A 21559-nucleotide genomic window follows, 5' to 3' on the forward strand; every position below is an offset into this window, starting at 1 on the left:
ACGAGGCCTCATGATTTCTTTGTAAGTGATAAGACAAAGGAGACATAAAGACATCACAACCAGCCTCCTGACTTTTTTTTCTTCTTTGTATCCTCCAGTAACAGAAAGAGCAGGACAATGTTATGCGCAATGCAGTGTTTTGGAATCAGCTGTCACTGCTTCCAGTGGAGGCTCCAGTGGTTGGCTCCGGGTCCTCCTGACGCGTGTGAGTTCATAAAACAAGCTTCTTCCTGCGCAAGACTTTAACAAATGAGTAGCTCTGTATAGACTTTGCCCGCGTTTTTTTTTTTTTTTTTTTTGTTAAACTTGATCAATGCTTCTATTGGTGACGCATCTCGCCTCCTGCGCGCTGTGCGTAAAACCGACTAGCTGGGGGCAGAAAGAAAAACTATTTATAGTTCAGGTCATTTTTAGCTCAACTTAACCCTCGATTTCCCCCGAATTAGATACTTAAAAGCAAAAGTTTCAACTTTTTCTTTCTCAACTCTTTTCACTTTTTTAATAAATCTATTTCCATTTGGTGCGGAAGGCATAAAAAAAACCAAACTTTATTACTGCAAAAGGCCTTAATCGAGATTATATCTGAGCATAGATTTAAAACTCCAGCATGAACCCATATTTTCCGTCCCAGTCTGGTTCCCCGTGATCATGTGGGATGTGTCAATGCACGCGTGGAAGCTGCACATCCGTAGTCACGAGTGTATTAATCAGCTTCAGCGATGTCCGCGCAGCGCTCACGCATGCAACGTGCGTAATCAGAACACATACAACTCACGCACGCACAAACGCGCCCCCCGTCGCTTTGGCTCGGCTAGTCCCCTTTAAAAAACCCGAATCCAAGCCTAATGATTTATCAAACTCCTATTATCAAGAAAATGTCACGCGAAGGGCACCTTGCTCTACACTGACGCAAACTGCTCCAAGCTTTCCCACGGAGCCGTAGAAAAGCTTTGCACTTGCTGCCTTGCGCGGCAATAACCACTTCGGCTTCCAGTCCTCTCTTCCTCTCTCTCTCTTTTTTTTTACAGCTGTTTTCAGCCTGAACGCAGAGCTCTGCACAAAATGGTAAGTGGATAGAAACTCCTCCGTTTGCTTTTGCACGTTAAGTTGAATCAAGATTGAGGTTTTTTTTTATGAATATTTTTTGTGTAAATTTCGCGGGTTTTGAAAGTAGTTTTCCGCCGCTGAAGCGGTTGCGCTGTCCGTGGTGCTGAAACGCAGAAAACTTTTCGTCATTATTTTTCAGTCATCGCTCCAGTAAGGCTGTTTTATATCTTCCAGACGCTTTAAAGGGTTACAATAAAAGAAATCGGGTTATTTTTTAAAATTTATTTCTGCTTTTTTCCCCCTTTTTATACTGAGGAAACTTTGCTAAAAGAAGTTAGTTACCGTCTTCACTAATCATGAACGCAACAAAGCATTAATCAATCAACATTTTTTTTCCCCATTTGGAGGATTTTCTTCCCGCCCCCTGAAATTCCAGGGAGCCATTTTTTAATTCCGCCGCCCCGGGTCCAGCTCAAGCCCTGGAACGCCGGGGATCTCGCATGCCTGCGGGGAGAGCGGAGCCTCCCAGAGACCCGCAGCAGCTTGTCTATTGGCCATAAAAATCAGTGGATGTGTGGCTGAATGACATGAGGGGGAAATGGGGCGTAAAATTAAAGAATCTTGCAGAAGGCGAGAAGTGGAGAAGCAATGCAACGCGCCCTCCTCCCCCTTCAACGCGCACACACAAATACTGTGCATTCATAGGCTGCAGAAACGCACCTCCTGAAAGTGAAATATACCAAAATCAAAAGGCTGCTGTGGAAAAAAAGAAGGTTTTGTAGCTGCAGAGATGAGCTGCAGTAGCAGCAGCAGCAGATTCAAGGCTTCATGCTTTCTACCGTAGCGTCGCCGTTCCTGTCGCTGATTTGTCACTTTTATGTTCCAGGATCTGTCTGAGCAGAGAGACATGGCCAAGCAGCCGGCCGGCTACATCCCAATGCAGCAGCAGGAAGGAGCGGCGGGATTTACAGCAAACAAACCGGACAACACGGTGCCATGCCAACCACACGCCCCTCACCACCACCCGGCGCCTCAGCCGCCGCGTCCGTGCAACGAGAGCAAAACTTTTTGTCCCCCGGAGAATAAACCGGGAGAACCGGACTCCAATAAGGAGTATGGGACGTTTAAAAGCGCGCCGGCGCCTCCTGTCCCCGGATCAGTGGCCATCAACTCGGCCTTCAGGAAGGATTCAGCCGGAGACCCGCTCCAGGCCACGGCGGAGCAAAACAACACCCCGGGCAACTGGACGACTATGAGCCAGACCACCATCATACTGGGAACAGATGGGAACACGTCTGTTCAGCCGGGGACTTTAGCGGGGGTAAGTCTGCTAAATGAGGCGTTTCCTGGGCGCTGCTGGAGGCAGGTGCGCTGCGGATGTTTCTGATTAAAACGAAGCGCAAAGATGAATGGACTTGAAGGGCGCAAAAGCCCCTGGCAAGAACAAACATTCAGAGTTTGCGGAGCTTCGTGCTGCTTCTTGATTGTCGAGGATTTGGTTTTAAAGACTTGATTATGAGATTCATGTTTTATAATTCGCCGTTTTTGTAAGGATCAGTCAGTTAAAGGGGTTTTTATTTACGCGTTTCAGTAAAATGTGATTTACTTCGTGTTACAAAACCAAACTCTTCAGTTTGTGTAAATTCTGTAGTCTTGCATGCGCCGATTGTTTCTTTTTAATGATTCTTTCCTTGTGCATCTAATTAAAGCACGCGAAACTTTAAATCTCGCTTATGTCAGCAAAAAAGATACGTGTCAAGTAGAGGTTGTTGTCTCTTCTGTTCTTCGGCGATATTTTCAATAACCGTCTCTTCTTTATAAATTCATATCTGTTTCGGTGAAGGTGTTATAATTGATTTTGCTCGAGGTTAAAGCCCCAGAAGCGGGTTGGACTGCAGGATTTGACTCCTAACTCTCGCGGTATTTGCCGGTGATCCCGGATCCCAGCAGGCGGACTTGGTACAGCCCAGGTGTTTCCCGCCAGACAGGCTGCGCTGAGCACGAGACTGCGGATCACAACCTGTCGCGAGGGGACGTCCCTCTCTCACGCTCACACTAGATTTTATTTACACTCAGGTTATTTAGACTCAGTTTCATTATTTTTTGCTTTTCCGTGATGTCGGACATTTAAAAAAAAATAAATAAATCTCTGCACCGAAAATTTGTGCTTTGGTGGCAGAAAGATGTTTGTAAATAAATGCAGCTGAAGATAAAAAATGAATTTGAAATTTCCCATGATCAAATATTCGTAATAAGACATAAAATTAATGGAATACTAATTTTAAGTTTTTACAGGACATACAGAACATATTTTTGTGTCCATTTAAACATGTATTTTATCAAAAAATATTTAAAAGCTAAAATACCTTTTAAACAAAATGACTTCTTTATGATTTTGTCTGGTTTTTATATTGTCTAAATCGACGTATTTTCTACCAGTTTCTCCAAGTTGCACACTTTGGTCAGTTCCTGTTGTTTGTAAATATATTTTCTGAATAAATTGACTCGGCTGGTTATTTTGGGTTCGATTTAATCTAGTTTATTTTTGCATGTCATGTAGAGAATGATCTAATATTTATTCCTCCTCTCAGGCGGACGTTGTTGATGATGATGATGATGACGATGAGGGGGGAGATGAGAATAAGGCCAGAGGAAACTGGTCCAATAAACTGGATTTTATTCTGTCCATGGTTGGCTACGCGGTGGGACTGGGAAATGTGTGGAGGTTCCCTTATCTTGCCTTCCAAAATGGTGGAGGTAAGAGCTCAGGAACAGGAAAAAAAAATCATGATTTTAAAAGCTTATGTTGAGGTTTATGTCATGCACTAAATAAAAACCGGGAAAAAAATGATAAGATTTATATTTCTTTGTAAAAATAAAATGGAATAAATGTGCTTCAAGGCCTTAAAACACAACGTTGGGAAATTACTTTAGTAAAATTGAAAAAAATAAATACCAACTTCTATTAAATACAGTCAAAATATCTGCTTGATTTTCATTTTAATGACAGGAATGTCATTCTTAAGATAGCCTTTCAGTTAATCTAATCATTTAGAGGCAGATTTTTCTCCCTGCTGAAGGTTTGATTCTCTAATTTGTGTAATTCTCTCCCCAGGTGCTTTTTTGATTCCCTATCTGACCATGCTGGGCATCGCCGGGATCCCAATCTTTTTGCTGGAAGTGTCTCTGGGCCAGTTTGCCAGCCAGGGGCCCGTGTCAGTTTGGAAATGCATTCCCGCTCTCCAAGGTAAACTGGCGCCACTAATAAAAAGCAAATAATTAAAAAAAAAATTTAATAATAATAAATCAGAAAAAATGAAACAATAATAACAACAACTATTTCTCAAATTTTCTAAAGAGTAATGTATATATTTCGTCTCATTTATTTATTTTAGGTTGCGGGATTGCCATGTTGATAATATCTGTCTTGATAGCCATATACTATAACATTATAATGTGCTGGACACTGTACTACCTGTTCGCTTCGTTGAAGGGCTCACTGCCATGGGCTAACTGTAGGAATGAGTGGAACACGCTGGAATGTAAGGACAAAGACATGCTGCTGTTAGGTAAGACACACACCTTCACACACTCACACGCATTCACCAAAAGCCCCCCTCTGCCTCTCGTTCTCTCTCCACAATGCGCAATGCGTCATGACTCCCTCAGCCGAGGTGTCCTGCAGTATAATGAATCCTGACCTGCGATCTCTGCAGTGAGTGACAAATTAAGAGCTGCTCGCTCATGTCTGGTGCGTCTCTAATGATGTCGGCTGATGAGGACATGTACAGGAGGCCTCCGCGTAACACATCAAATTATTCGGAGTTGAACATTTCAACGAAATCTGGTTTAAATCCTACAGTAATTATAAGTTTTAATGGTTTAACAATGCAGTGCACGGCTGTAGCAGTGTGCAACATCGCGATTCTTATAGAATCTATTCATCAAACTGCGTTTTGCTTTACAGAAAAGTCCAAGAATTAAACATTGAGACGTTTCGCAACGATTTGCGTCGAATAATCGTGAAAACTGGTTATTATTTTCTGTAATATTTTCCCTCAGCGATTCTGTGAATTCAGCACTAAAACTGCTTGCTTGACAAATTTACTGTACGGACTGGGCTGCTGCAGTGCTGCAGTGAGCCCGACACTGACCTCTGCTGGCGAAATAAACATATGACATCTGTTTAACACTATAGGTTCTTTGTCAAAAAAAAAAAATCGATTTATTTATGAATTAGATGCAGTTTGTCCAATGTTTGCTCGGTGCACACGACTTTTTAAAGTTACACAGTAAAAAAATTAACAGCAATAATTTGAATTATTTGGACTGTAGTGAAAAAATGTCATATTTTCAACATTTAATTCAAATGTTTATTAATATCAGAGATCCAAACTAAATATTTAATTAAGAAGCTATATATTTAGTTTGTAAACTGAATTAAGTTTTAGCTGGTGAATTAAATATTTAGTTTGGAACTTTGGCATTCAGAATATGATAATTTTCCTTGCTTTATGGCAGGCTAAATAAACCAAATTATTGCCATTATTTTTTTTTGCTGTGTAATTTGCTCATCACATAATTTCAAAATTATAAAAAAATTATTCTTACACATTTTCACGGTGCTTTAAAATCTTGTTAGATATCACTCTTTTGGTTGGGATATTTTTTTTATTTATCAGTTGAAGGCTAAAATGAAACTTTGTCTTGGATACACATTGCCAGTAGTATATAAAAGCAGTCAGAAATTGTGATCTCATAGAGCAAAAACCTAAAGTTTAAGCATAAAAGTTGGAAATTAGAAGCATTAAGGTTCTTAAAGTGGATCAACATATAAATCAAACCTTTTTTCTGACTTTCGGTGCTTCACAACATCGACTCCATGTTGCAGAAACTTTCTTTCCCTGCAAATCACACCCATCTACCTGTTCATTAACATTTTACACTCCGTGAAAACGAAGCACATCTCTGCCAGTTCAAATGTGTTGATTTCTGATTGGAACAGACTCCTGCATCCTGCGGGACAAAAACCCCGTTTCCATCAAGAACTCCACTTTCTGTCTGTCCGCCAACGCCGTGGGAAACCTGACAAAGCTGCTTAACATGACGGCGGACGGCAACAAGACCTACGTCAGCCCCAGTGAGGAATACTTCAAGTGAGTCTGTTTTCTAATAAAACGCTTCCACTTTCTCTGCACAGTTTGTCTGGTTTCTGCTGTCTGTTCATTCCTAACCTTATCAGGAAGGAAAAGCACTAAATACAGGGTTAAATTATAAGATTCTCACTCTTATATTGTTGTTTTTAATCAGTTTGACACATAAATCCTGTCAAATTTAAAACTAAATAAGCAGAAAATGTCATTTGAATCTATTTTCTGTGCCACAAACTAATCTTTATTTCAGTCTCAAACTCACAGTAGTAACTATTTACCCAGTTACATTTTAAATTCTTTTAGGAGTATTTTTACTCTAGTAATTTTGTTATGAAGTATCTCTATTTGTACTTGAGTAAAGTTTCTGGATTTTCTACCCACTAAATGAAAAACATAAACATGTTTTAACCAAAAATTCACCACCTGCAGTTTTAAAGTGAAGAAGTTTCATATCAACATTTCCACTTAACTTTATGTTTTGGTCCATCTGATTATGCAATTTTTAAATTTTAAATGACTGATAATTTGTTCAGTTCCTCAGTACTTGAGTAGACTTTTTACCAAACAGATTTTTACTCCTAGTTGAGTAATTTCTTGGACTTTTGCTTGAGTAAAAATATGTTCAAATATTGCTGCTCTTACTTGAGTACGATATTTAGATACGCTACCCGTCAGTGAAAATTTACAGAGTTCTAAAATCATTTATGCTCGTTGAAAAGTTTCACATTTTGCCTGTTACAACAACCACAAACATCAAGACATTTTATTCAGATTTGAAGTTACAGATGATGAACGTGGAAGCAAAATTTTACATGGATTCAAATAATTTAGGCTGACAAAAATATAGAATGTGTGTCACATATTTCAATACCTTGCAGACCCTTTGGTGTATTTAAGTCTATTGGAAAATGTCTGTCAGGTAACAATTTGGACTGACTCGTTTCTCATCTGATCTATTTGTTGTCGAATTTTCTCTAACAAACATCTGTCTACACACACTAGAAATTTGGTCATTATTGAAGACAATTTGTTGCACTGTGTCACAATAAAAAGGCCTGAACTTTTTATTCTGGTGCAGAATAAAAAGTAAAATCTTTCAGAATTGTAAACGTAAAAACAAACAAACAAACAAAATGAAAGAAAAGTATCATTTTCGTCCAGTTAGCGACAATTTACCAAAAACACACTGAAACTTCTGGTTTTAAGTTGCAAAGAGGTTTAAGGTGTTTGGACTTCAGCAGTATTTTCAAATACAATAACCATATCAATCATATTTTAGTTATGATTTGATCGTTTCCAGATTACTGGATTTAACTGATTTATGAGAAACTTGATGAAAGTCAGTCTGTGGCTTCCTTTAACTCTGCATGTAAATAACATATAATGGGCATTTTAATGTAATGTATCTACACTGCTTAGTAGTGTTGAAGTTGAGTTTAACGCATGGCCTTACTCCTGCAGGTACAATGTGTTGCATATTTCCAAAGGGATTGAATATCCAGGAGACATCCGCTGGCCTCTGGCAGGCTGCCTCTTCCTGGCCTGGCTCATCGTCTACGCCTCGTTAGCCAAAGGGATCAAGTCATCAGGCAAAGTAAAAACACACACAACAAACATACTCTTTCATTTTTGGTTTAGATTTTACTGTTTACTCTGTAACAGCTGAGGACAGGTAAACTAGGAAACTATTTAACATGACCTCTCTCCCCTTTTGGTGATTTAAGCGCATTTATTTACAAAAATGCTGCAAATTTCTCATCTTAGCTGTTCAAAATGTATAATTCTCTATAAATTAGTCTATATTGACTTATCATACAAGCACAAACACCGTTGTCTCGTCAGGATGTGACGATAGAATGATTGTGTTATGTTGCCCTCTAGTGGTTGAAGCGCTTCAGTACAACACAGCCAAAAATTGGCACTAGATCCGGGTGAAATCTACACTGTAAATCAGGCAATTTAAAAAATAAAATGACATCCTAATAATGACACAAAACTCATATTTAATAACAAAAGACATCCTTAATTAGATTTATAAAGGAAAAAAAGCAACAACCTCACACGTTAAATCTGCTGCAGTGAATCGAATCTCCCGGCTGACAGGATGTTGGTTACAGTAATCATGTTAGAGCCCGAGAGGAAATCTGTTTTTATAGGAGTCACATTGTGATTCTGGTGAAATTTGACTAGACAGTGGAGATATAACAATCCAGATGGGCACTACTTTAATATTTGGTGAAATCAAACAGAAAATTGTCAACAGCGAAACTCAAAAAATAGAAATAAGAGATTTTTTTTGTTTGGAAATATCCTTCTTATTCCTTTTGGACCTTGTTAAGATTATTGTGGTACAAAAAATATGTGTCTTTAGCATTCCTTGTTCATGTTATTTAGAACATGCTATCATGTTCTAAATAAATAAATAAATAAGCAAATTAATTAATCTGGCTTATAAATTGTAATCAGAAAAAAAATATTGAGCAACTTGAACCTTAATTTTTGTCCAACCATCAAAATTCAAGATTTAATTTTTAAAACTTATAAGTGCTTTTATATTGTTAGAAGTTTTTTTTTTTGAAACAATGTCACTGCAAATGTAAACTAAGTTCAAACTGGTCCAAAAAGCATGACTAAATTCTTTTTTCTAGTTTTTATTTAGTCAATATTAAATGTCCTTTGCATGCAGAAATATGAGACAGAATATTTAAAAACATCAAAATGTTGTTAAATATCAACCAAAATCCACAAACCTGGAACAAACTTCTGTAAAACTATAAAACCTCTGAAACACTGAATACATTTACATTTAGACTAAAACCTCACCTGTTTATATTTGCTTTTGATTAATAATAAGTGAAACACTAACCAACTTTTTAATGTGTAATGACAGCACTTTGGAAACGTTTCACTCGTTGATTTTAGTGTTTTTATGATGTAAAGCACTTTGAACTGCCTTGTTACTGAAATCTGCTATACAAATAAAATTTGATTTGATTTTGAACAGTTTTTCTATTCACTGTATTTCTTTAATTTTATTACTTCCCTCACATGTTTCCTTCTCTTCCCTGTGGCCAGGTGGTTTATTTCACAGCCACATTTCCTTATGTGGTGCTGGTCATCCTGCTGATCAGAGGAGTGACGCTCCCCGGTGCCGCCGACGGCATCCTGTACTTTATCACGCCAAAATGGGAAAAACTCAACGATGCAAAGGTACATAAAGCTTCTTTCTCTACTACAATTCCCAAACATAAACAAAATAAAATCAGTTTTCACCAATAATTCGCCTTCGTTTAACTCCTCTCCTGCTTCTCAGGTGTGGAAAGACGCAGCTACTCAGATCTTCTTCTCTTTGTCGGCTGCCTGGGGAGGCCTCATTACGCTCTCCTCCTACAATAAGTTCCACAATAACTGCTACAGGTAAACACTTAAAAGGTAAACTACGCGTCTGTCAGACCTATTAACCCTGACACCTCAGATGCATGATGCTGTATCTGTCTGTGTGGTAGAAATGTCCCAATAAACATCACTTTTAGCCACCGCAGCGCACTGCTTCTTTCATTTATACTATTCCTATTTATTACATGTTACTGATTATAAATGATAAACAGAACTAGATGGCCCTCAGAAGAAGAAAAAGCAACACAAATGTTTCTTTTTTCTAAAATTGTGCGCCATCTAGTGTTTATCTTTTGTACTACCATATTTTAGATCCACACGCAGTTTTTCTTCGTGTCACCAGAGGGCACTGTTGTACCTATATGCACCAGCATGTATTTGAAATATAAACATACTTTTATTAGCACAACATATGCTTTTCTTTATTTTTTGTGCTTATGCTGCATCTGGCCTCCCTCCTTTGTTTCTGTTTTTTCAGGGACACCATCATAGTGACGTGCACCAACAGTGCAACCAGCATTTTTGCTGGATTTGTCATCTTCTCTGTTATTGGTTTCATGGCTCACGAACTGAAGGTGCCAATAGAGAAAGTGGCAGATGAAGGTAAGACAACTAAGCCTGTCCCAATTAGCAATAATGGATTAATTAATCGCATCATAAATAATTTCCATTTGTATCATTTATAGTTTCTCTTTCTACCTAAAACTGGATGATAAAAAATCTTCAGTCTGGGGCTTAATTTTATTTATCGTTTCCTTTGTTTTGGATATTTAAAATGTTTTCCAGTTCCAGTGTTAAATGTTTGTTAGAATTGAAGGTTTGTTGAACTTTGAGAATGTGTTCTCACTTTTCTCTACCTTGTAATCATCTGTGTCCATTTTGTGTGAAAAACATGCATATCTATGTTTTTTTATGCTTTAATTTCAGGTCCAGGCATAGCCTTTGTGGTGTATCCTGAAGCTCTGACCAGACTCCCTCTGTCTCCTTTCTGGGCAATTATCTTCTTCCTCATGCTCCTGACTCTTGGACTGGATACCATGGTAACTGCTGCTTTTTTCCACCTTGCTATGTGATATTATATATAGTGCACTCTTACAGTTTATATGTCCTCAGAATAACCAACAAATTACTATGATAAATGTGTGAAAACATTTTAATTTGTGTGAAAAGGTCATATTTTTGATTACATTATGTAATTTACAGTGATAACTCTACAGCCGGGGTGTCCAAACGTTTTGTCATGTGGGCCAAATGAGGACAAAATAAGTAAAAAATAACAAAAATAAGATAAAATCAACAAATTAAAGTTGTCTAATTGTGTGGGTTTTTTTGTAGAAAAGGCATGCTATGCATTGGAGATAAAATGATTTTGCAGGTCTTCTGTATTAGAAGAAATTTTATTTATTTTTTTAAGTCTTTTGGACTTGATTGAACAAATTTATTCTGTTTATAAGAAAAAGAGTTGTGTCACTTTCTTTCCAAACACTTGTTATATTTAACCAAGTTTAATAAATTAAACAAAAGCTGATTCAGGCACAGAAACGTTGACTGAAACGTAGTTCTGCTAATTATAAAAGTTTGGTTATAAAAAGATAAATACTTTGTGTTGTACTTGACATGTTCTATTGTAAGAAAATTATGTTGGTAAAAATCTAACCCTAATTAAAGTTTGTATCATTCTTGAACTGCAGTTGGTGGCCACACAAAATCACTCCAAAGGCCACAAATGGCCCCTGCGCCACACTTTGGACTCCCCCGCTTTACAACAAACAAACTTTAAAGTTAAGACTAATATCAATATTGTCATCTAAGGTTGTGCAAAAAAGGATACAGAAATGTAGGAATTTCATGAACTACTCTTTGCAACTCCCTTTAAAAATAAAAATAAAAATAAAAAAGAATCAATGTAAATTTTTAAAAAATGCTTCCAACAGGGTTTATGAATTACAGATTATCTCTAAAATCTGTTTTAAACCTGCTTGTTAAAATTGTTTTTGCACCAACAGTCCTTAAATTTATATATTCCAGTAAAATTAATATTTTCTTTCATTTAGTCATACAGTGAAAAAGACACTTTGTGAAGTTAGTCCCAAACACAGTAGTAGTGTAGTAAAAGCCATAAAATGTTTAATTTTTGATGGTATCCGTATGTTCTGCTCCTTCTAGAAGCTTCTTAAATAAGTCATTTTTTACGTAACAGAAAAATATTAAAAATAATATGTAGAAATAATTTGTAAGGATGAGACTTTAGTTTAGTGATAAGATTGGACTTTAAATTTAGGATCAAAAGTAAACATAGTTAAGTAAAAATCCATGACTATTTTAGCCTTAAGTTATATGATACATTTATGAAGATTTTTTCATTTCTACCTAGCACTAAATATAATCTTCTGATTATTACACCTCCCTTTATAGTGCTAGCGATTTTTTAAAAATGTGAAACATTGGATGATGGATCAAAACAGATTATTATTTTTTTCCAAAAAACAAAAAAAGAAGATTGAATTTTTCTTCAAGTCTATGGCACAAATGCTCATAATTTAATTTAGAAGTTGATACATTGAAAATCGTAACTTCAAACAGCATAAGAGAAAGAATTTTTAAAACTTTTCAAGTCTATTGAAATTCAATTTCTTCTTTAAGCTTTCGCATCTTTTCTTTTCAATGTGTTTTTTATGTTTATATAATAAAACAATGTATTTAAAAAAATTTAAAACTAATATTATGATGATTCATTCAACTTTTGATTTCCAGAAAATTTATCAACATGAAAAATTGCATTAAAGGTAACAGAATTTAGAAGAAAAGTATAAGAATAGTATTTTTTATTGTAAGAATTTGAAATAATCAACGATCCTGTCAGTCACATGAGTCTCCTGACTTGTTTGCTCCGGAATAAACCTTCAACTTTGCAGGTAACATCCAGTGATGTGTAAACACTGCAGGCATTGACCCAATTAACATAATTACCCAGGTACGCTTCCCGCTGCGGCTGTCTGCTCAAGAGTTCAAACTCTCCAGGAAGCTGAACAAAGGCTGTCTGTCTGTGATTAGAAAGAGTCAAACTAATTAGATCTAAAAGTTTTTAAAAAGCATTAAAGTACATCTCACCATTAAAAAAAATCATTTATGTTCATTAGTAAACATCAGCTTTATGCTCTTTATTTTTAAAATCATTCTCGTGACATTTAAGTGTCATGAAAACAAAAGGAGAAAATAAAAAACAAAAGTCGTTCATCTCAAATGCAGAAATCATCTTTTTTATTGTAATTATTTGAAAAGATAAACGTGAGGTGTTCAGCTTTAATTGATTTCACCCAGGGATGAACCGGACTTGCACTTTGGCTGATTATTTTAGATTTTTTGATGATGCCACAAAAATCAAGTCAAGTTTAGCTTGTTGGTACAGTACATGTCAGGCAGTTTAAGGCACTTTATGAGACAAAAACATATCAGAGGAAACAATGAGTCAATAATCATTATAAGAATGAGAATTAATAAAACGTTAAGGCAGCTCTAAACAAATGGTTTTTAGTCTTGATTTAAATGTTTCAGCAGTTTTGCAGTTTACTGGAAGTTTGTTCCAGATTTGTGGTGCATAGAAGCTGAATGTTTGGTTCTGGGACTGGGGATGCCGACCAGAACCAGAAGACCTGAGAGGTCTGGAAGGTTTTAAAACAGTAGTTTAAATTATACCTATTGCAACTAAGATAAACGCATTGATGGCTTTTTCTAGCTCTTGCTAGGACATTTGATCCTGGAAATAATCATCAAGTCATGGAAGACCAAGTTTGTTACTGTCTTTATGTGTCTCTGAAGGTTCAGGTCTGAGTCCATCACTTCTCCCAGATTTCCGACCTGATCTCTAGTTTCTAGCTGTGATAACAGAAGCTGCGTGCTGGCAAAAAATATTTACTTTTTTTTGTTTCTGTTCAGGTAACGAAAGTTATGGCACATCAACACACTGATTTGTTTAGTGCTTGAATAGGTTCAGTCAGCTGGTGATATTGCAGAGCTGTGTATCATCTATGTAGCTATGGCAACTGATAAACTAGCAGGAGCATGTAGATATTAAATAAAAGGGACCCAAGGATTGAACCTTCATGTATCCCAATTGTGGTTTTAATCAACAGTGTTTATGGAAGAAAGATGTATTTAGGATGCAGCCTTACAATGCATCCACTGGTTACATTTCAGTTTACAAATATAAATAAAAAAACATTTTGGTAATACTAACACAACTAAAACAGAATAATATCAGACAGTAAGAACAGAAAGGTTCTGTATCTGGTTTTAGCCGTGCGTTTTGTCAGAATCAGAACCAGAAAGTGGTTGTGCACGAAAGAAAACACAACGAAACTTAAAAAATAGCAACTCTCGATAAATTAATAAAATAATGATAAATAAGTACAGTATATCTCAAATATAAAAAAATATGGTAGAAAAACACAGAAACAACTGGGATGTTAAGAACAATAAATAAGTAAATAAAGAAATCATAAATAAACAAGTTAGTAAGTTAAAATACTTACTAAATAAATAGGTAAATAAATAAATAAATAAATGAATGAATGAATGAATGATGATTAGGTGTTAGAATAATTTATAGGGCAACAACAGTTCTTGGATAGAAACTGCTTTTTATTCTGTTTGTTTGACTAAAATGCGAGTTACTTTTCTAATTTACTGGATTAGCTTCGTTAAATAAACACTTCAGCCTTTGGCATGTTGTTTTTCATTTTTATTTTTAATGTTCAGAGCATTTCCGAGTATGATCCTGAGCAAACACGTCCCCATAAAGCACCAGCCCCTTTAAGTGCACTGTGATGCTCCTGAGCCGAACAGAGGAGCAGAGGCCACAGTGGCACATTAGGACACAAGTCAAAGGAAACAGTAAATGATGATGTTATTTTGCCTTGGCAGTGGCAGCTCAGAGGAGAAGGCTGCGGGCTTTGTTGTAGGAAGCAGCTCAGCAGTAATAGGCTTGGGATGTTGACAGGAAATTAGTTTTGGGAGCTCAGGAGGATGGAGAGGAACGGGGAAGTGGCAGATCCAGCTCTGCGTCGGTGCGTTTTCGCTGTCTTCTCATGCATATGTCCTCACAACACCAGCCTCTTTAAATTTCCCTGTTTATGTATTCATCCGCTGCACTCCTCTGGGCTCAGAGGCACTTTCACCATTATGTCATATTTGCTTTTCTCCAGGCTGACTCCTACACGTCGGGTCTCTTCCCTGTAATCCAAAGTCTCATTTTTATTTTATTTTTTTTGTATTCTTCTCCTTCTCAGAGTTATATAAATGTTCTTTTTAACTGTTTTGGAAGTAAATTGAATTACTTTAAAAAGAGTTTATTGGCTAAATGAAGACAAATGCTTCACAACACTAGATGCTGAAATCTTAACAGCTGCAGCTGTTTGCAATTTAAATGAGTTAAACTTGCTGGCTGCAGGCCGGTGATTCTGCAGAAGAAGGAGCCGATCAGGGAAGATTCGTGATGAGCTGCTCTTCTTCCTCATCTCATCACTCTCCTCTTCCTCAAACTTTTCCAGTTTGCCACCATCGAAACCATCGTGACATCCGTGTCGGACGAGTACCCCAAATACTTGAGGAAACATAAACCGCTCTTCACCCTGGTCTGCTGCCTCTCCTTCTTCATCCTGGGCTTTCCCATGATAACAGAGGTACGACAATAGTTTCTACTTATGAAAGGTTACACTGCAAAAACACAAAAACGTACCACGTAATTTTGGTCTGTAAGTATCTTAGTTCACCTGAAATAAGACAAAACTAACATACAAGTAGCTTTTCAGCGAGATATAGGAGCTTGTTTTAAGTAAACAATTATTTCACAAAGGTTCCTACTTTTGATATCTACTGCAAAAACACAAAAACTTAGCAAGTAATTTTGACTTACTTTTTAGTGTAAGTATCTTAATTCATATAAAATAAGATAACACTAACTTCCACATAACTTTTCAGCTAAAAATAGGAACTTGTTTTAAGTAAATTGTTATTATTTCATTTGAAGCAATACATTTATTTTCCCACGTTAAAAGTGAAATACTCTGCCAGTGGAACTATGATTTTTTTAATCCATATTAAGGAATTTTACACATTTATATATATATTTATTTAACTTTTGTTTTTTATTTATTCGACTTTGTAGGACTCAAAACCAATATTGTCAATATCTGTGGTTATTCTTTATTTTAATTTAAGTATTGTGATATCTGTCATTGAGTTGAAGATCCTCTATGTAATGTTATATTAAATAAAGTAAAAATAGTTTTGTGTTTTCGCAGTGTGTTCACTGAACTGAAAGGACAATAAAAAGCAAGATTTAAAAGAGATTTTTAAAAATGTTTATTAATGGCTCAACCGTCTTACTAATACATATTTGTTTTATTGTCTGTGTATTTTTAAAGAACGGGATGTACATGCTGCAGCTGGTGGACACATTTGCAGCCTCCTATTCTTTGGTTATCATTGCCATCTTTGAGCTGGTTGGGATTTCCTACCTCTATGGTGAGTAAATGACCTGCAACATGACCTTTACTTACTCCTCTTGGTTTTGCACTCCAAGGAGCCACTCTGAAAGGTCAGAGTTCAGCAGGAGGCTCCACAGTTACTGTTGTTGGTAGAATGAAAGATTGTGAATTTGAATGAAATCTTGTATTTGCTTTAGTGAAAAACAAAACCGCAGTACATGTTTTTTTCTTAGTTATACATTCTCTGTGTGTTTAAGTATTTTCATTATCAGCTGTAAAATTTGAAGAAAACAAACATCTTGTTTGTTCAGGAAAAAAATCATGCCTAACTGCGTTTCCATTCACCATATGATTGCACGAATTGGAATCACAAAAATAAATTTGCTTATTGGAAACACACCACTTCCAAAAAAATTCACAATTTTTTAAAATTGAAAACATTGTTTGATATTTTGCAAAACTGCAAAGGAAACACTTCTTTCATATCACATGAGTCATGTGATCAACAACCAGATGTTACTACTGGCAGAAAAGACAAAGAAGACGACAGGAAGTGGCAGGAGGATGATTGTGTTGCATGGTTCTTAATGACTTATCGCGTGAACAAACGTGATTTTAGTCGCGTTTATCATTTAATGGAAACACAGCAACTGCAAAATTATATTTTCAGAATATCGACAAAATTTTGCTCACATTTGTAATGGATAGTCAGCACCAACCCCTACGGTTTCTTATAGTTGATTTATGATGCTTACAGTTAATCATTACGTTTAAGAATTGCTTTAAAAAACAGACAAACTGACAAAACTGAATGTAGTAGAGTTGCATTTTTAGTTGTACTCATTTTCCTGCAATAATACAATGGACTTTTGTTGCTATAGTAAAGTACATCAGTAGCATAAGCTCATACTTCAAAATATGAATACATTTCATTTTACGAGACGTTTAAGTTTCTGGTTATTGTTATTACTGGTTGACATTCAGTGTTTTCATGTAACATTCAAAAGTTGTAGCTGAAGTTCTGGCTTCTCTCTTATGCTCTTTTTTTCAGGTTATCCTGCAGCTTTTCATCTTGCTGAGTCATTTTTATGTTGATTTGGCTCTAGGTATTTAAAGATTTCATAATACCATGGCCTCCAAGGAGGCCATGCAGATCAGTCAGTATGAATTTCTTTTCTATATATTTATCATACTTTGATTCACACAAAAGTAACCTGGAGAGGTTTTGGCTGAAAAGTTTAAAAGTTTTTGTTTGTGATGGTAAAACAGATTTTTATTTTATTTTTTTATCAACACCTCCAATCAGCTAATTAGGACATAGATAATATGTGATGGTTGTTATGAACTCTAAACATAAAGTCAAGTTTAATTTAACGGAGCAGTATGTAGCTTTTATTAAAAAAATATTTCTTTACATTTTTGTTGAAACTGTCACCATTGTGTGACAACATGTCATCAAACAATCTGAAAAAATTTGAACTCCTCTGTCTTCTCCAGTGCCAACTAGAAACAACCAATCAGAAGATTGATCAACGTCACTAAGACCCGCCTCCTGGCTCTGATTGGTTGTTTTTGGTCAGGCTGTGCATTTCTCAGGGGTGAGATAGAAGAGTTCAATCTTTTCACAAATTATCTGTCTCTTAACACCAACAAATTATGTAAAAAACTTTAAAAAAAAGTTACATTCTCTGTACCTTTAAGGGGATTATTGGTGATACAAATATTTGTGACATTGGTTATTTTCCCACGGAATAAATGTTCTCAAGGTTGAATTAAAAACAAAAAGCCTTCAGTGTCCAAGAAAACAACAGGACTCTGTTTTTGGTGTTTTTACACATCTTTACCAGTGGTGCCAGTAGATGTGAACGCCTCACACTCACATGTGGTGTTACAGTGTTTGGTCCTATTATTTGCTTTTAGTCCAGCCTGAGGCATCATGAACACACACACAGTCCAACACCTCAGCAGGGACACCAATTACATCTGGGAGACTTTTGTGATTACTGCTGGCCTTCCAGAGGAAATTGGGATTTGCCCCATTGTCCTTCATGCTGGTCTCCTGATATTCCCTACGCGGCCACAAGGGGTCTCTGTTGTAATGTCCAAGTCTGAATCGCCAACGTGCCCAGGACTCAGGTGTGTGTCAGGTGGCTGTTACCAAGCGAGAGGCTTGGCTCGGTTTGTCGGAGCATCAGCACAGGTGACATATTGAAATGATTGTGTGACTCTGCCTCTTCATGTCACTCACAGTTATCCGTCAATAAAGACGAAGGGATGAAGCCATCTGCTCCCTCACAGTTTCTCCAGGAATCTGACACTCCTTTTACATGCGCACACCCCCCCAACACACACACACACACACACACACACACACACACACACACACACACACACACACACACACACACACACACACACACACACACACACACACACACACGCACACACGCAAAATTTGCTGATCTCCTTTTGTAGGGAACTTATCAAACCCAGGTCACTGTCTGTGTTTCCACTTTCTATCTTCCCATCATTTCTCATCTTTGATTTGATCTCTTTCCGTTTTTTCTCTCTCCTCCACAGGTCTGCAGAGGTTTTGCGAGGACATCGAAATGATGATTGGTTTCCAGCCAAACCGATTTTGGAGAGTGTGCTGGGCCTTTGTGACTCCAACCATCCTGACAGTATGTTTGTTTTTGATCATCTCATTTTCCTACACACACACACACACACACACACACGCACACGCACACGCACACGCACACACACACACACACACACACACACACACACACACGGAGCCACTAGTGGACATTTGTATTTTCAGTCCAACCCTTTGTATCCGTCACCTTAAAAATGCAATAATTTCCATTCTGTAACAGTTGAAAAATTACTCCTCAAACACTGAAGCTCAAAATGGTTTCCTCCCTACTTTTCCTGCCGAGCCAACTCTTCAAATATTTATTTCTGTAACTACCTAAATATACCTATTTTGAAGTCTGTCACCACAGTTTACAATTTAGTTCTACTTAAGCATCGTGAACTAGGTGTAAAATTGCTTGAACTGTATAAAATATTCATACTTTCTCTGAAATCTGCCTCCGTTTCTCTGAGCTGTCCAGCTGAAGATGTAAATTCCCTTGCACAGATTTTACTAATATGTCTGAGCAGGACCTTGGCCTGCATAAATATGTTTAATTTACATAAACATAATAAAAAACACTGCAAAGGTGATGCTGACTAATGGAGCTGCATGTTTATCCTGCTGCTCTCATTGGAGGGTTGATTCATTTTCTGCAACTGATCCATTTCTGTCTTTCATCTCTATTATTTTTTTTATATTTTAAGCTAGATTGCTGTGTATTTTCTTTCACACACTAATTACATGAAAAATATTTGTTTTCGTTGTCTTCCATCTTTTGGTTTAAAGAAAATGGAGCAGAGGAAACAGTTTTTACCCCCAGCAGAAGAAACTTGCAAGAAATGACTCATTGGTGTTGAACATTTTGTGATTTATTCATTCATTTTTCATCCAATGTTTACATAAAAAAATGTAATTTAAAAAATATGCATCGAAAATGTGAATGAGCTTAATTTTGGAAAACGCATTAATCATGTTTTGTTGAGTGATTAAACTCAGCTAGTAGCCAAACCTCACTGTAAAATAAATCAGTCTCGATTTAGAAATAATTAGCGACATATAGAAAAAAATTAAATTAGTCCGTTTTCTATTTCTTTTCCTGTTTTGTTGTAACTCAATAATCAATCCAATTTTAATCCAGCTTCCCAAAAACAAGATTTAAAGTGCACATACTGATGACATCACATAAGGCAAAGGTTTACTGCTTAGACTTTTATTTTTGGTTTTTGTTGTGCTTTTAGTTGCATGTTTTGAATCGGATTCATGTGTAGTAAAAAGTTTAAGCCATGTGAAAAAACTGCATGGATTTTAGGAAATGTCAGCAACATTGAAGCATGGAAGTGAACACATTCCTGCATGCCAACTTTTCTATTAAAGAGTTAAAGACTCAGATCCATTTTTCAATAATCTAGTTGTTTAGATCATATTATAGATTAAAAGGAAAAGCTACACAATTGAAAACCATTTCTTGTGCTAAAATCTTGGCTCATTTTGTGAGAAATAGTCTTTTATTTGCCGTAACAGCCTTGACACCTACCATGAATTTGGTAGTTAAAAAAATATGTGGGCAAAAAACAACTCCTTAAATCATGATCATTCTTTAAAAACTAAAAAGGCAAAATAAGTCCACTGCAAAATTCAATACCCTGTAAAACCACCTTCAGCTGCTGCAACTTGAACCGAGCTTTGCTTTGACCTTTCAGGTCGCTAAGTAAGAATTTTGATCGACTCTTTCTCTTCTTTTTTTTAAAACTCTGTTGGCTCAGTTCGCTGAGGTTTGAAGATATTAATTTGGTTCTTTTAAAGTTTCAACACTACATTTCAATCAAGTTGAGGTCTGTTCTTTCACTGGGCTGTTGCAACAGCTTGATTTTTTTCCCCCAGCTATTTCTTTGTAGATTTGCTGCCATACTTGAAATTCTTTTTTTCTTTGACATTTTTCAGCATGATCTGACTTTTTTATGAACATGAAGGGATTTCTATTCGAAGGAAAGTTAAATATCATCCAGAAAATGTTCAACTCCAAAATAAAAGACTCAAAAAATCCTGCAATTATTTGAATAAAACCTTATGAGCAAACAAGATCTGTTTACCATGATTGAATATTTGAACATTTATTGAGCCCTTGGGGCGTGACGTCACACACACAAGACCCCGCCCCCATCTGGTGGGCAACAAGCTGCTGGCTAACGATGGCTAGCATTGGTTTTAGCTGTTAAGTTGTCGATATAAAACGCTAAATCTTAAATGCACGCCTGATATATAAAGGATAAAGGGACACAGTGCTTTGCTACACTATGAAACTAGATAACAAAGTCAGTAAAAAGTTTTAATTAAGAAAAAAAAATAGCGAGAGAAGTAGTTCAGCTATGCTAGCTTGACTTTGACAACCCTACAATGTAGATGTGACAATTCTGACAGATTATCGGTAGATCAGGTGTTTAATCAACCACAGCTGTGTTAGATTAGCGAATAACAACGATAGCTAATCTTAGATGAGCTAATAGCAAATTTACCACAGCGATTACTTATTAATAATCACAAAATAAGCATCAAGGCTGAAAACATTCAATTGTAACGGGCTGAATTTGCTGTTCTTTGTGTGGAAAATGTTTGAGTGTTTTTGGTGTTGAATCCTGATGCATTTGGTGGCGTTGTTGTCGGTTGCTATGGCAACGAGTCAACGTGTCGCGTAGCCGACACAGAGAGCGAGAGAGAAAACAGTGTGTTTGAGTTGCTCTTTAACGGTTTCTCTGCGTCATGTTTTCGTTTGCTGTGGCGCACTGCACTAAATTAATCAAACCTACATTTCCAGGTTTCATTTATCTAATTGTTCT

At 36.6% G+C, this 21559-nt stretch overlaps 1 protein-coding gene across 2 annotated transcripts in view; it reads left to right on the forward strand.

Moving 5' to 3' along the window:
• Positions 1-286: 286 nt before the first annotated feature.
• slc6a5 (solute carrier family 6 member 5) overlaps positions 287-21559 on the forward strand; it is a 28780-nt gene continuing 7507 nt past the window's right edge. The window contains exons 1-14 of one of the 2 annotated variants that reach the window (XM_023332525.1): positions 287-1065; positions 1934-2368; positions 3639-3804; positions 4163-4294; positions 4443-4616; positions 6053-6203; positions 7662-7794; positions 9276-9410; positions 9514-9617; positions 10075-10199; positions 10524-10636; positions 15146-15277; positions 16022-16121; positions 18665-18765. In XM_023332525.1, the coding sequence (XP_023188293.1) occupies positions 1063-1065; positions 1934-2368; positions 3639-3804; positions 4163-4294; positions 4443-4616; positions 6053-6203; positions 7662-7794; positions 9276-9410; positions 9514-9617; positions 10075-10199; positions 10524-10636; positions 15146-15277; positions 16022-16121; positions 18665-18765 (2004 nt within the window). In that variant the 5' untranslated portion in view covers positions 287-1062. Of the gene's footprint in view, positions 1066-1117; positions 2369-3638; positions 3805-4162; positions 4295-4442; positions 4617-6052; positions 6204-7661; positions 7795-9275; positions 9411-9513; positions 9618-10074; positions 10200-10523; positions 10637-15145; positions 15278-16021; positions 16122-18664; positions 18766-21559 lie in introns of those variants that run through there. The other variant, XM_023332524.1, reaches the window with a different exon arrangement.

Source organism: Xiphophorus maculatus, chromosome 4, assembly GCF_002775205.1.
Source record: "Xiphophorus maculatus strain JP 163 A chromosome 4, X_maculatus-5.0-male, whole genome shotgun sequence".
NCBI lineage: Eukaryota > Metazoa > Chordata > Actinopteri > Cyprinodontiformes > Poeciliidae > Xiphophorus > Xiphophorus maculatus.